At 40.0% G+C, this 15,371-nt stretch overlaps 1 protein-coding gene across 1 annotated transcript; it reads left to right on the top strand.

Annotated features, from left to right (window-relative positions):
- Positions 1 to 3,207: 3,207 nt before the first annotated feature.
- Positions 3,208 to 14,480, top strand: LOC307030229 (uncharacterized protein). The gene is made up of 6 exons (XM_079666540.1): positions 3,208 to 3,507; positions 3,969 to 4,001; positions 11,858 to 12,181; positions 12,288 to 12,575; positions 12,754 to 12,880; positions 13,224 to 14,480. Coding segments are annotated over exons 1-6 (819 nt in total). The 5' UTR covers positions 3,208 to 3,461; the 3' UTR covers positions 13,225 to 14,480.
- The last annotated feature ends 891 nt before the right edge of the window (positions 14,481 to 15,371 follow it).

The following is a 15,371-nucleotide window of genomic DNA, read 5'->3' as shown; positions in this document are numbered from 1 at the left end:
GGTGTGCGTGGGTATGTGTCCGTGCTTTCATGCCAGGGAAAAGTCATTTGACTTTAAACCTCCACCCATTTTACAATATTATCTTCATACGCAACGATGAAGAAATTATCATGACATGTTATAATATATGTTGTGTTATGTGCTCTCTGAACTAAAAGTCCTGCATTTGAAACCATCCCTTATAATAAGTACAAGTATGTGGGCACAGTAACTTAAAACATCATAAGTGAAAGTGGCATCTCACTTTGATTTTTTCCACCCAGCACTTTGATTTTTCACAGTTTGGCTACACTCACTGGACCAGAAACAGTATTCTGAAATGGGCTTCCATACATTACCTTTTACCTTCTTTGTATAATATTAACACTTAAACACACATAAGTCATAGGCGGAAATGGAATAGGACATTTAAAATGCAAAAGGTATGTTTATGCTTTTCTGTCATTTTTAAACTAAATAATAATAATAATAATACATGAGACTTTTATAGCGCTTTTCATGAAACTCAAAGACGCTTTGACAGAGAATTAAGAAAAGACAACAACAAAAAAAGACAAAGAAATACAAAAAGAGATAAACAAAACAGAAAATAGGGGGGGAGGGGGGTGGTCAGTGGTTGAATGCAGTGGTTGAATGCAGTGTTGAACAGGTGGGTTTTGAGTGAGGTTTTGAATGCTGTGAGGGAGGAAGAATCTCTGATGGATTGGGGTAGTGAGTTCCAGAGGGTGGGTGCAGCAACGGAGAAGGCTCTGTCGCCCCAAGACTTGATGTTGGTCCGGGTGGGGAGGGACAGGAGGTTGGCAGTGGCAGAGCGGAGGGAGCGAGTGGGAGTGTGTCTGTGGAGGAGGTCAGTCAGGTAGGATGGGGCCAGGTTATGGAGGGCTTTGTACGTCATCAGGAGGATCTTGTACTGAATTCTCTGGGGGATGGGGAGCCAGTGGAGCTTGATGAGGACGGGTGTAATGTGTTCACGGATTCGGGTGTGGGTGAGTAGACGGGTGGTGGAGTTCTGGATATATTGAAGTTTGTTGAGGATTTTTGCAGGTGAACCATAGAGGAGGCTGTTGCAATAGTCCAGACGGGAGGTGATGAAGGCGTGGATGAGGGTTTCGGCAGCAGTGGGAGAGAGGGATGGACGTAGACGGTTGATGTTTTTGAGGTGGAAGAAGGCTGTCTTTGTGATCTGTTTGATGTATCTGTTGTAGGAGAGGGTTTGGTCAAATATGATGCCTTGGTTCCGGATGTGAGGGAAAGAGTCCAATCACCCAAAAATGTCATTTATATGTACCAGAGACTGCTATTTCCACATGGGGATAAGGCCAACACGCCCCCCTATTTTCGGTTATGGGAAAGTTCCAAACATTAACCAAAAATAATAATTTTGCAGTAAAATATTTGTATACAACAATGCGTTTCATAAACTAGACATATTAAAGTAATGAAAAAACATGGTTGTGCTTTGTTCTACCTCGGTAACTAAAGCCTTTTTGGGGGGTTCGTTCCTCTACTATTAATATAATTGGAACTGTTGGACTCAGTACTTGTTAGACTACTACCAAAAATACAATGAAATAATTTTACTGTGTACTTTTTGAGTAATACTCTGTCAAACTCCTCTCCTGAGTAAAATAATTCATGTATTTGCTACATTTGTTGAGGGATAAAATATTTTTTTGCAATAAGTTCTACATTAAATTGATACTGTTGGACTCAGTACTACTTGGACTACTCCCACAAGTACAATCAAGTGTTTTTACTGTGTACTTTTTGAGTAATCCTTTGTCAAACTCCCCCCCTGAGTACAATAATGCATGTTTTCTGCTATCTTTGATGAGGGATAAAATGATTTTTTGCAATAAGTTCTACATGAAATTGATACTATTGGACTCAGTACTACTTGGACTACTCCTACAAGTACAATCAAGTGTTTTTACTGTGTACTTTTCACACTTAATGTATAATATCCTGCTTTATATTTTGTCACTGTACATTTGTATTTTAACATGTATATTTTCTTCTTTTTTTAATGCTATTTTGTTTCTTTTTGAGATGTTTCTATTTTGGATTGTTTATTTCTAGTCTTTTAATTTCTCTAATGTACAATGCCTTCTCTTTTTATGCTGCTGAAACGCAAACATTTCCCATCAATAAAGTACTTCTTATCTTATCGTACCTTAATATTCAATTTTTCCAAAAAGCGGGGGATGCGGTTGCTGGGAAATAGTTTTCATTTATATGTTCAATTTGATGCATTTATTCTCAGAAATTGAATATTTTCAATAAGAAGTTAACTTTGAATAAATATTGCAAAACAAAGCCTATCACCTGAAGGCTTAGCCAGTGTGTATTTCTTCCTGCACACTGCACTACAAGATTTCGATGTGTACAAATCTGGGCCATTTATTGTGTCATTTCTCCAAACACATAGAGTACAAATGCCTGTATTGGAGTCTTCAAAAGGTGCAGTAGAAGGACTTTAGCAGCATCATAAGAGGCCAACAAGAAGGACAAGGGTGTGTAACTGAGGTGAAGGAAAGTTGTTAACAGCTATCCAGGATAGTCTCTGACTTTCCAAGGGGTAACAATGCTGCTGCTAGAGTATTGATCGATTCTAGTGTTGATGTCATCTACCATATCCTCTTAAAACACTCTGTCCAACATTATCCGTATTGTGAAGAACATTTTTCTAACGCTTATTAAATATAGCAAAAAACATGCATTATTGTACTCAGGAGGGAGTTTGACAGAGGATTACTCGAAAAGTACTCTGTAAAAACCCTTGATTGTATTTGTGGTAGTAGTCCAAGTAGTACTGAGCACAACAGTATCAATTTCATGTAGAACTTATTGCAAAAAATCATTTTATCCCTCAACAAATATAGCAGAATACATGAATGTTCTCAGGAGGGGTTTGACAGAGGATTACTCGAAAAGTATAGTACAAATACTTCATTGTACTTGTGGCAGTGGTCTAACTATTAGCCTACTGAATCCAACAGTATACATTTCATGTAGAACTTATGGTAACTATTATTTGTATCACAAATAAAGCAGAACAAAAATGCATTATTTTATTCTTGTACTAACGTCAGTGCCGCTTCTCAGTGATTACCGTAAATGGGCGATAAATCGCGCACTCAAAAATGAAGAGTCGCTCATTTGACCAAGCAAACGCGAGGGACTAAGGCATAGGTGGGAGGCTCATTTATCGATGACAAGGCAGATACTGACGTATTTGTAATCATTTTTAAGATGGTCTGCTGCTCCGGAAACTTCGACCACATGTGTTACTTTCGTTTCGGACGTAAAAGGATTTCTGGCTTATTGAACGGATTTTGGAAAATGTTGGCTAGTGAAGAAAATACTTCTACTACACGGAGGTAATTAGAATAAGAAACTCTTCTCGAAATTGTAATAGGCTGCCAAGTTCACAGCATATCCTCGAGACACTGAGTTGCAACATGAGAACTTTCCTGGCAGTGTTTATCGTCGTAACTGTCTCAGCAGGTAAGCCTCAATACAAACCATTAACATTATATCCTGAAGAATTATGACAGTTCCATGTTACATGGGATATTTAATTGTGAATGTAAGTGTGTAAGCTACTTCAGCATGTGGACCTTGGACAATACTGGTAGATGTGTAATTCTTATACACATGTTGCATTTTGTGTTTGTGCTACAGTACGTCTGATCGTTCGTGCGTTTAGTGGTTGCCTAATTTTACATTTCAATGTATTAGTTATTTGTGCAACTTTAACAAAGAAACAGCCGTTAGCAATGAAAACCCTCAAAAATGATAATTTAATGTGAATAAAGAGGAACCTAAGCCCTGCCTTGACGTCACGAAAAGGCTTACCATAAATGTAACTTTTGTGCAATCAATTCGTTTTTGTTGTATTTAGGTGAACTGATATGGTTTCCAAACTTTCCAGTGATGCAATTATTTCTGTTTAATTTTAATTATAGGTCCGTCTTTTCAACATCTAACCTACACACAAGGTACAGTGAAAAACCATAAAGAATCACGTGTTTCCATAATTTTGCTGCGACATCAAAATATGACTTTTTTTTCTTGTTTGAAACTAAACAACTTTTATTTGGAATATCTGTAAGACTGGAGCTTCAAATTGTTCACATTTCTCTGTCAATAAATATGTATACCTTTCTGTTTGCCCAATACAAACAAAAGGAAAGTGTGCAGTTAAGGAGTGGCGGTGCAGTTGTTTGAACTACAGATCAGAATGGAGATATCGAATTAGTCAATAACTCTGATACAGAATGGAATGTTATTAAAATGATTTGAAAATGTAAGTAGGAGCCACATTGTGAGTTCCTTCTAAACACACTAAAAATGTTACCATGGAATAAGCAACTAAATACAAATAATGTTAAAAGAAACATTTAAAAATAAAATGAAAGCAGACATCAGTGTGTGTGTGTGATACGTTCACTCCAGATGTATGGTTGGAAATAAAGCTGATGCTATCTTTGTTAGACATTCCAGTATGTCTATAAGTTGGGGGCCTAGGGGGTAAAAAAGGACCGTTTGGTTCAGATTCTCGCAAATTCGCCAAATTTGGCACAGATGTTGTCCATACCGTACTTAATCATTTTTAAGATGGGTGCCAAGATTGGCGCCCCATGGTACTGCCATATTGCGCAATCCAATATGGCTGCCACCCGAAAAAAACAAAAAGGCCTAGAATCATAAATGATACCACTTTTTAGGGGTTTTCTGGGCCGTAAAATCTGATTCTGGTGTTATTTAAATGATTTGAGGTCAAGATTACCCCTCAAGGTCAAGTTTACTCATCAAAGTTAGTATATAAAGGTAATATCGGGGTAAAATTCAGTATTTCTGGTGCAACATGCCAGATTCTACCCCCATTTTTTTTTCTCATTATAAGCTATACTTGTATGTATCAATGTTTTATTTCACAATTCAAAACAATCTGATTCTGGTTTCATCTCAATGATATGAGGTCAAGTTTACCCCTCTAAGTTAACATAAAGGTCATTTTGTGTCATAAAAAATAAAATGGTATCATTATTTATTGGAAATAATGTTTTGCCATTTAACCTATTTTCAAACTTGTTTGAGAGACAAGGCAGGAGTCAAACAGTAACAACATGTGCTGTGTTTGCTGAATCAGCCTGCCAGTTAAACCAGGTGAAGGTAACCTAATGAGGCTGTACTGGTGATTCATGGTCCACATACAAAAGACAGGTAAGTTGTAATGTTAGCAAAAGTGCATGCATTTTCTGATAGACAACATAATGAAATTAGTGTGCTGTTATAGTTTCATGGTGTGAATACTGTCAAAGAACATGTAGTTGATGTTTTCAAGCTAGCTAACATTAGCTATATTAGCTCTGACTAACATTAGCTAACAATTGCTCAGAGATTAGAAGCTAGCTAGCTCAGTGATTGTTGGTGATTGATATCTTGCTGAGCTAAGGTTAATCTGCCTGTACACTTGCCAGCTAATAAGATAACTAATGTCATTTTGAGAAATTTCATTATTAATTCATTATTTTGCCCAAATAAAGTCATCAATAAATTAGAACAATGATATGAAGTGAATTAAATGAAGTCCTGGGGATACTAATATTGCTATCATTTTTGCATGTGCACTCTGCTCTCTGGTCCCAACCAACGTTGATACCAAACCTATGTCCTTGTTTTTAGGTGCCTGCTATGTCACCTATAAGACGGGATGGCAAGTGAAAGTTCTTTGTGTCGACGAGCCTACATCATCATAATGGACTAGAACAAGAGTGTCAAGTCAAGCATGTCTTCTATCAAAATTATGAACTGGGAACTCTGTTGTCTTTGTCAAATGGTCAAACCTGGAGAAAGCTTGACAACTCCAAAGACAGAGGGACTTGTATCACTTGAGAGGGATCTAAAAGACTTCAATGATATCAATGCCAATGATCTTCCTTGTAACGTCACGATTAGTCAGTTGAATGATGGTTCAGGCATTGCAGCAACTCTTACATTGCATAAGGCTGTGTATCACAAAACGTGCAGGCTTTATTGTAGTAGTTCTCGGGTTAAACGGGCGAGAGAGAAGCAAGACAAAGAAGCTGCCCCCAGTGCAGAGACTGGCCCTAGTCCCAAAAAACTCAGATCATCTGGGAATTTTCAGCAACAAGGCAATGTCAAATATTGTATCATCTGTGAGGGCGTGGATCCAGCTAACCTCCACAGGGCAACATCTGATGATGTAGATAACAATCTAAAGAGTTGGGCGAAGACCAACAAAAACTTTGCTTTACTTGGCAGACTAGTTGCCCCAGCTTCTGATGCACATGCGGCTGATTTCCATACTCACCATAACTGTTATGTAAGTTTAAGAAACACCGCTATCGCTACTGAGAAACGTGATTCGGTGCGGCCTGCACCTTCGCCCTTCAATACGATCATCTGCGCTCAGATAATAGCCCTGATCGAACATTCAGAGAACACTTTATTCAAGCTCTCAGAGCTACGCAATATGTATCGAAAGTTTACGAGTGATCAAGGTCATCAATGCCAAGATGAAAAAGTGCCACACTCAACCCGATTCAAGGATCACCTTCTCAAGTTTCTACCTGAATGGGTTGAGGTTTCCAAGGAAAATAAAGGCCGGAAGGATATTTATCTATCTCACAAGTTTAAGGTTGCTGATGAGCTTGCCAAGACATATAGCGCACAAATTGGTCAAGAAGATGCTCTTATTTTCATGCGGGCTGCCATGATGATGCACAACTTTATACAGAGTCAACTGCCTTTTGATGGCTCCTTTCCTGCTAACTGCCTCACAGCTCCAGTTAGTGAAGAGATGAGGAGTTTCTTCAATGTAGTGCTCCAGGGCCCATCAGCTCTTGAGAAGATTAGTGAAGACAGCAATCTGAATGCAAGGGAGAGAATTGCATGCAACATCTCACAACTGCTTATCTACAATACTAGTAAGGGTACACACCACGCTGTGAAGACGGATACAATACGCCACAACAAGGAGCGAGAAACCCCCTTCCCCCTGTATCGTGGCCTCAGGCTGCATGGACATGGACGGAACAAAAAACAGATTGATATTGAACATGCTCAAGGCATGTCAGTATCATACAAACGGGTCATGCAAGTTAAGCGAGGTATTGCTCAAGCGGTGTGTGCTCGCCATGTCTTAGATGGAGTGGTACTACCAACCAACAGCCGTCTCAATGTCTTCACCACCCATGATGTGGATAATTTAGACAGCAAGGCTCAGGGCAACTTCTCACTGGATGAGTTCCACGGATATGCCCTTAGCGTGACCAACCATCTCTCGCATGAGAACCTAGGTGTGAAGCGGGATCCAATTAAGCTTGACCCCTCTGACACGTCGACTCCAAAGCTACCAGACTCTTACGTGATCCAGCCCCCAGTCCAACTTACTCAAACAGATGTCTTTGCACCAAAATATGGCAACAGCAAAGTCAGACCACCGCTTGATGTGCAAGGTGCCACGGTCAAGGATGAGGTATGGATGGCACACGTTAACAGTGTGCCGAAGCAAGGCACGTTAGCAGAGGGTGACATCATCACTTGGTCGGGATACAACTCTATGCTAGCCAGCGAGCAATCAGTGAAGCCCCCAGCTGAGATCGGCATCTACCCCCTATTCCCAGACAAGGCCGCATCCGCATCTTCAATGAAGCACGCGATGGAGCTGACGATGCAAGGCACAGAGTTCCTCAACCCAGGCCAGACTAGCGTACTCGGTGCAGATCAGCCACTATTTGCTATCATCAAACTGCTCCAATGGCAATACCCCAACACTTTGGGAGAAGACAAGTTGGTTGCCATGATGGGTGCGCTGCATATTGAAGACAAGATGCACCTAATGATTGGGAAGCTGCTGCTCGACTCCGGGTGGGCCACCATCCTCGCTAAGGCTGAGGTCCTGACATCCGGTCGCGCACAATCTGCGCTCAATGAGCATCACATCAAACGCACAAGGTATGCCCATCAAGTTTCTCTCATGTCACTTTATGAGCTCAAACAGACCGCCTACGCAGAGTATTGTGAGAGTATAATGGGCCCACCTGAGTCATTTGATATGTGGGATCAACGTTCACAAACTGTTCCCCAGTTCAAGTTCTGGTCAACCATAATGAAGCTGGAGCTTCTGATGTGTCGCTTTGTGCGGTCCCTGCGGGAAGGGGACTTTCCACTATATGTGCAAGCATGTGACGAACTTTGCGGCTGGTTTCACGCCCTGGACCACACAAACTACGCACGTTGGATGCTAGTCCATGTCCGTGACATGGTTCAGATAGCTGATAAACACCCTCAAGTACATGCTGAATTCATGAAAGGCAACTTTGTTGTGCAGAAATCAGCTAGAAAGTTCAGCCTCATGGCCAAGGACCAAGCACATGAGCAGTCCAACAAAAGCCTCCAGGCGCATGGCGGAGCCGTTGGACTCTATGAGAATCCTGAAGCCCTTACATTGTTTATGCTGGCTGGACCTGATTGCACACGGATAGTTGAGGAGTTTGAGGCCATCAATGACCCACCAACGTCATCCACTGCTCATCATGAGGAAGGACATAACTTGCAAGTAAAGTTTCGCAAGGATGTACTCTCGTTCATCGATGTGGTACAGCAGCTAGGCAACCCCTTCCTTGCTACAAGCCAGGAGCTTATTGCACTCGATACACAGAATGTCATGGAGCCGGCAGTTGTTGCTTCTTTATCTCAAATCCATGAAGCCGGCCAGACCCTTCATGCAGCATATGTCAAGGAAAGATTGGAAATGGCTTCAGTACCAGTATCTGATACCGTCAAGCGGAAAAACATGCTAACATTCGCCAACCGAACTGGCCCCAAGAAAAAAGGTACAAAGGACGGTGGCATACAGAAGCAGAACATGGTTTTAATCACACAACTGTTCCTTTCACTCCAGTCACGTCCCAATGCTGACATGACAGACTTCTTTCAATTCGAAAATCAGAGAGAGCCACCGAGCCTGGCGGACAGAGGGTCTCTGCGATCTGGGACAAAGTCTGACATTCTTCAATGCCTCAATGCTAGCACAGGTCGTGCAGCTTCTGCCAAACAATCTACCGTTGTGGTGTTGGATATGGCAGCAGTCATCCACATGGTGCGCCCCACAACAGCAAAGACATTCAGCGAGTATGTCTTGCTCAACATTACACCATTTCTGGAGGCCCAAATGACAACTAGTACCCACCGCATTGATGCTGTATGGGACAACTACCCAGAGGAAAATAACCTAAAATATCTTACACAGAAACGGCGTGGGAATGGTTCACGGACAAAAGTCGGTGATGGTAGCACTCCAATCCCTAAGCATGAATGGAGTGGCTTCCTAAAAAACGAGGACAACAAAAAGGAGCTCTTCTCATTCATCAGCACACAGATCTCAAAGAATGACATGCGTGGAAAGCTCCTTCTGACTACCCACTTTGAGACTGTGCTCTCCAACATGCCTTGTGATGTCACAAAACTACAGAAGTGCAACCATTCTGAGGCAGACACCAGGATCCTCCTGCATCTGGCACATGCAGCAGAGCAGGGTCATACAACAGCCTTTGTTCGCACCGTAGACAGCGATGTTGTCATTTTGGCAATCCGGTTTTTCGAGACCCTTGGCCTAACGGAGCTCTGGGTGGGTTTCGGTACTGGTCGAAAATATCGTGACATACCAGTCCATACCATCTACTCTGATCTCGGTCCATCAAAGTCATTGGCACTACCCCTCTTCCACAGCTTAACAGGGTGTGACACAACTTCCCAGTTTCTTGGATGTGGCAAGAAGACAGCTTGGGCAGCCTGGAGAAGCATACCAGACCTCACCAACACACTAGTTGCTCTCACAAACACCCCTGACCTCTTCAGTCTTGAGTCTGTGCATATGCAGAACATTGAACGATTTGTCGTGCTCATGTACAGCAAGGGGTGTGGTGCAGCTGGTGTCAATGAGGCCAGACATTGCCTCTTCACCACTGGAAGTAGATCCCTGGAAAACCTCCCACCTACCCAAGCTGCACTGTTCCAGCATGTCAAGCGAGCGCTACTGCAGGCAAGTTTCTACTGGAATCAGGCAACCTCGGTCCAGCAGGAAATTCCTGACTTCAGTGAGTGGGGCTGGCACAAAGATGGCACTGGCACATGGCAACCACTGTGGACCACTCTTAGTGATGCATCAGCAGCATGTGACCTTCTTGTGCGCTGTGGCTGCCTCAAGGGATGCATGGGAAAGTGCAAATGCCACTGTATCGGTGTCCGATGCACAATCCTCTGCAAATGCGAAGGTGGGTGCCTTAATAATGAAGATGACAGCCAGTAACTCCACACCTTGCAAGGGATGGAGACACAAAGAATGTGAAAGACAACATTGTGATCTAACTTTTTGATTTTAGCAAGTTTTACGGAGTAACTATTTTGATTACATTGTCCCCTACTGTTGTTTACTGTTGTTGAAGTTGGACTTGTATTAGTTTGTTGTTTATAATAAACAATCTACTGTTTTGAGTTGTGAAACATTGATATATATACAACTACAACTTATAATGGAAAAAAATAACTTTTTGGGGGTAGCATCTGGCATGGCGCACCAGAAATACCGGATTTTACCCCAATATTACCTTTATGTACTAACTTTGATGAGTAAACTTGACCTTGAGGGGTAATCTTGACCTCAAATCATTAAAAGAACACCAGAATCAGATTCTACGACCCAGAAACCCCCTAAAAAGTGGTATTATTTATGATTCTATGACTTTCCGTTTTTTTCGGGTGGCAGCCATATTGGATTGCGCAATATGGCAGTACCATGGGGCGCCAATCTTGGCACCCATCTTAAAATGATTAAGTACGGTGTGGACAACATCTGTACCAAATTTGGCGAATTTGCGAGAATCTGAACCAAAAAATCCCCTAGGCCCCCGACTATATCAGGAACAGAAGGTTATCAGGACCCACATGCGGAATAGAGAGATTGGGGTATAAAAGTATGAACAAAAAGCGAGCTTTATTAATAAAAAGCTGTTCCAAACAAACACTAGAAAAATTAGAATGGTGGCAGGAATGGAAATTTCGTCGCAACTTAAAATCAGCTGCTGTTTAGAGAAAATTATGAGTTAGGCAACTATGCAAAGAAACACAATATTTATACAAAGTCCTTTAAGATCTGTAATGCGTGCACGCATGACGCCTCCCCAAGAGTGTGTGGTGATTACTGTAGGACAGACTCTTTATAGGAATACATCAAAGATCACTTACATGTCAGACAACACCAATTGGTCCAGGTGGTTGCCTTATCACAATAGACTAAAACACTCATCAGATGCACAGGATGTCCTGAAATCCCCACGGAACTATTGCTTTCTCCGGTTTATATATCGTACTCACTTCCCTTTTTAAGATACACTATTCAGATCCTTTTAAATACATTAATAATCTTAATGGAGGGTTTTTAGTCATCAGAGTAGAAACAGAGCAAATGTGCAGCCCTTTTCATTAGTGTCCACATGAATTTTTAACACAAAACTTATTTATTCATTGTTTTACTGCATATACAGTCTATGTTTTTTACCTGTTAAATCACCTAATCTGTTTTTTTTGGAGAGGAAGAGACCTCTGCGAATAAGACTGAAAAGAAAGTTAGCTATCAAGAAATCTTAACCTGACTGCATTTATTATAACAATGGCAGTAAATTACCAGGATTTGTTACTGTTTGATTGAGAGACCCCTAGTGGCAAATCATTACAAAATTCAATTTTTAACAGTGTATGTTAAAAACTCATATTTTGACGAGAGTCTGGAAACTGGACATACCTGAATGTACTTTTTCTGTTGTAGGTGAAGATGTAACTATCAATGGCTGTCTAGAACATGATGTCCTTCTGCCATGCGCCTGCTCAGGCAGAAATGTGAGCAGGGAGGTTAGGTGGCAGACAGAAGACACAGAAGGCACAAAAGGGTTGGCGGTGTTCAAACACACACAGACCGCTGAAGCATTCGATGACAAATATAAGGATAGAGGAAAAGCGTTTCTGTCTGAGAACAGAGAAAACTGCTCAATTCTCCTCACCAACATCACAGCAAAGGACCAGCGGAAATACAGATGCACCTTTAGCATTGATGAGACATACAAAAGACCTTTTGTAACTCTAAACATTTATGGCAAGTCATTAATTCATTATGCAAATCAACCAATCTCTTATTTAACCCATTAACAGTAAGAGTAATACAATCTCGCACAATTGTAACTTTAGTCTTCCCTCAACAGCATGCTACAGTGTTACAGCCAACAACAGTGGAGGTGTAAATGTTTTCAAGTGTAATGTAAAGGGATGCTACAACACGACAGAGATTGAGTGGGAATTGGATGGAGTGCCTCTGCAAAATTCAATCACCACTAATATAACTCAAAAATACAACCCGGATGATCCTACTGGCCAAATCCAATTCTACAGCCAACTCAACACTACTCTCAACTGGACCTCAGCACCTAGATGTCGGGACAAGGCCAAAGCCAAAGCCAAAGCCATAGCAACGTACAACAGCTCTGATGCAGGTATTTATTTGATTTAATTTATTTCATAAACGTTGGGACTTATTGTTCAATAATACTCTGCAAAAAGCATTATGATATTATCTGTATCATTCATCATGCAACATATCTTAAAATAACTAAAGTAAAGTTTAGGATGGGCCATCAAATAATGGCTTTTTTTTGCATTTTTCTGACACAGATACAAATATTCCCCCTACACCGGCCTCCAACTACGGCAAGGACCAACGAAGAAGCTACTTTTACATTCCCATTATGTTTGTGCTTGGACTTTCATTGCTCTTGTGGTGCCGTAGGAACGTCTCATAGTAAGTGTTTGTCATAATGCCAAGATCTGATTCTAAAGCAGTTTGTATTTCAGGTTTACTCGTTTAACCACAGTTGCACAACACTTGACACAAACAGCCAAACATGATAATAGAAAGTAAATCAAATGACAAAATATAGGGGGAAAAAACGAACAGAATAATACAGAATGTGTTTAAACCAATTTGTGTGTACTAAACAAAATGTGTCCATGTGTAAAGGAGAGAGGAAGATAAATATAAGAAATAAATGATAAGGGGAAAAACAGAGTTAGATGAAAATAAGTAATTGTGTTGACATTGGACGTTGTGTTTTATCTTTCCATATCTTCTGTCTTTGATAAAGGAGTTTACCCTGGATACAACAAGTTGAGACCAACAACTTCAAAGGCTAACAAAACAGGACAAAACTGTATCGTGCAAAAAAGAAAGAAAAGTGAAAGCACCTTCAACCACACTGTGGTTAGTCATGTGTAAGATTGACAATGCCCGCAAAGAAATTGTTAACAGGCAGGTTACATCCTGTGTTCATGCCCCTCTGGGAATGTGTTTTTTTTTTTTTTTAAATGTCCATTTTGTGAACTCTTGTGGAGGTTTGTATGATGCTACTTATTTTTCTTTTCAAAAGTCTCTAATACACACAACAGTTAAGCTGATTCATATATAGTCCCGTATACTTTATTAATAAAATACTGTATAAAACAGAGCCATTTAATGGTAAGCATGTCTGCCTTCAAATTTAAGATGTTGGACCTTATCTGATATTGCAAGCTTTTGCAACAATAATAGGAAATATGTATTATGTGTTTATATGCAACCATATTTTAAATTGCAAATATTATTTTCATATATAACACAAAGGTGATATTTTTATAGCACAATACAAATACTATAAATCTTGATTTCACATTAGAACAAAATGAAACGCAGAAATGTGTAGAAGGTCTAAGACATGTGTGTACCTATGGGTGACTTACTGTATACTGTGATTTTCTTGTTTCTTTAACGTTGATGATCAAGTCTCTTCTATTCCTTTATGATGGTGTGTTTTTTTTCTTCTGTATATGCCATAACTTCCCTATACATGGTTCACTAAGTACAGATTTGTAATACTTTTGTAAATAAATAGGTTATGGCCATTGTATGTAATATAGTACATCAAGGTCTGTGACAGTTTTGTGACATTTAGAGGTCTGACACCGAAAACGAATGTATGTGAATAATGGTTAGACAACCAAACAAGCACACAATGATTCATCTTTCCAAGTCTGAAAAGAAGTTGGTGTACTGCATAATGTGTGAACTTTCCAACAAAGGTTTAAAATTAAACATTTCAAAATGCTTTGCTGGGTCCAGTACGGACCAAGAAGGCAACGCAACCAATGACACCACTCATCCGATCCCTTTACTGGCTGCCAGTTGCTGCTCGAATCCGCTTCAAGACACTGCTTCTGGCCTACCGTGCTGTGAAGGGATCCAGCCTGTCTTAGTACATCCAGGATATGGTTAAACCATACACTCTAGCACACACTTCTCTCAGCTAATGAATGTAATGTAATATATTGTAATGTTTTGTAAGAACAAGTAAACAAGCCTTAAACCCTTTTGTCTTTAGACTTTCAGTTGCTAAATCCGAATGTTGTTTGTATCCTTTCATCATTGTTACTTTCTTTCTATCAATTGCTTTGTTGTTTGCGTGTCAGCATGATACCGTTACATTTTACCCAGTCTATGATTTTACCTCATTCTTGGGGAGTTTGTCACTGTTGAATACATTTCATGTTGTGACTGCTTAATGGAGCTTATATTATAGGTCATATCATATCATATATTATAGGCAGACAACTAAATCAGCAACAATATCACAGAACATTTTCATGGATTCCAACAATTTCAGATAAGTTCATGACTTCAAACTTATCAAGTAAAAACTCCCTCCCTCTTTGATCTCATACATACCTTCAACAGCCAGCACTACCTTGTAAATACACACCATTCACATTTAAATTAAATAAGTCATCAATTAAACTAAATCAGTCATAGCTGTACAAATATAGATCATGGCGTCTTTTCATATTAGAAGTATGTACATTTGTGCTAGCCTTAGCCAATCTATCATAGAAGTTATATTCCAAAAGTAAATTATATCAAAGGGGGGCTTCCTTTGTGATGCTGAAGACTTAAAAAAAAAGAAGTGTCAATGTTAAATAAAATGTCAAATATAATGTCACGTCACAAACGTCTTGACAGATGGAAGGAACAGCTTTGTGGAATATGTATTTATCTAATAAATATAAAATTCATTTAATGAAAAGTTATCTGCTTTATGAGAAAATAACCCAGATTGGTGATAAAGGTTAGTGATATATTCATTGCCTGCCCTAATCAAACAACATACATGTAAGTGTAAAACATTCTATGAAATATTTTAACCTTTTTGATTTACAAACGTCTATATTTTGTTACTTTATTGACTCCTTAAAAATATTGAACA

The sequence above is a fragment of the Notothenia rossii genome, assembly GCF_949606895.1.
Source record: "Notothenia rossii genome assembly, chromosome: 2".
Lineage (NCBI taxonomy): Eukaryota > Metazoa > Chordata > Actinopteri > Perciformes > Nototheniidae > Notothenia > Notothenia rossii.
This window is presented reverse-complemented; position numbering and strand designations above follow the sequence as displayed.

What these genes read in the sequence shown, in the direction of transcription:
- LOC307030229 (XM_079666540.1), top strand. Translation starts at nt 3,462, where the DNA reads ATGAGAACTTTCCTGGCAGTGTTTATCGTCGTAACTGTCTCAGCAG. An exon ending in CGTCGTAACTGTCTCAGCAG is followed by an intron (nt 3,508 to 3,968) that starts GTAAGCCTCAAT and finishes TTTTAATTATAG; the next exon opens with GTCCGTCTTTTCAACATCTA. An exon ending in GTACAACAGCTCTGATGCAG is followed by an intron (nt 12,576 to 12,753) that starts GTATTTATTTGA and finishes TTTCTGACACAG; the next exon opens with ATACAAATATTCCCCCTACA.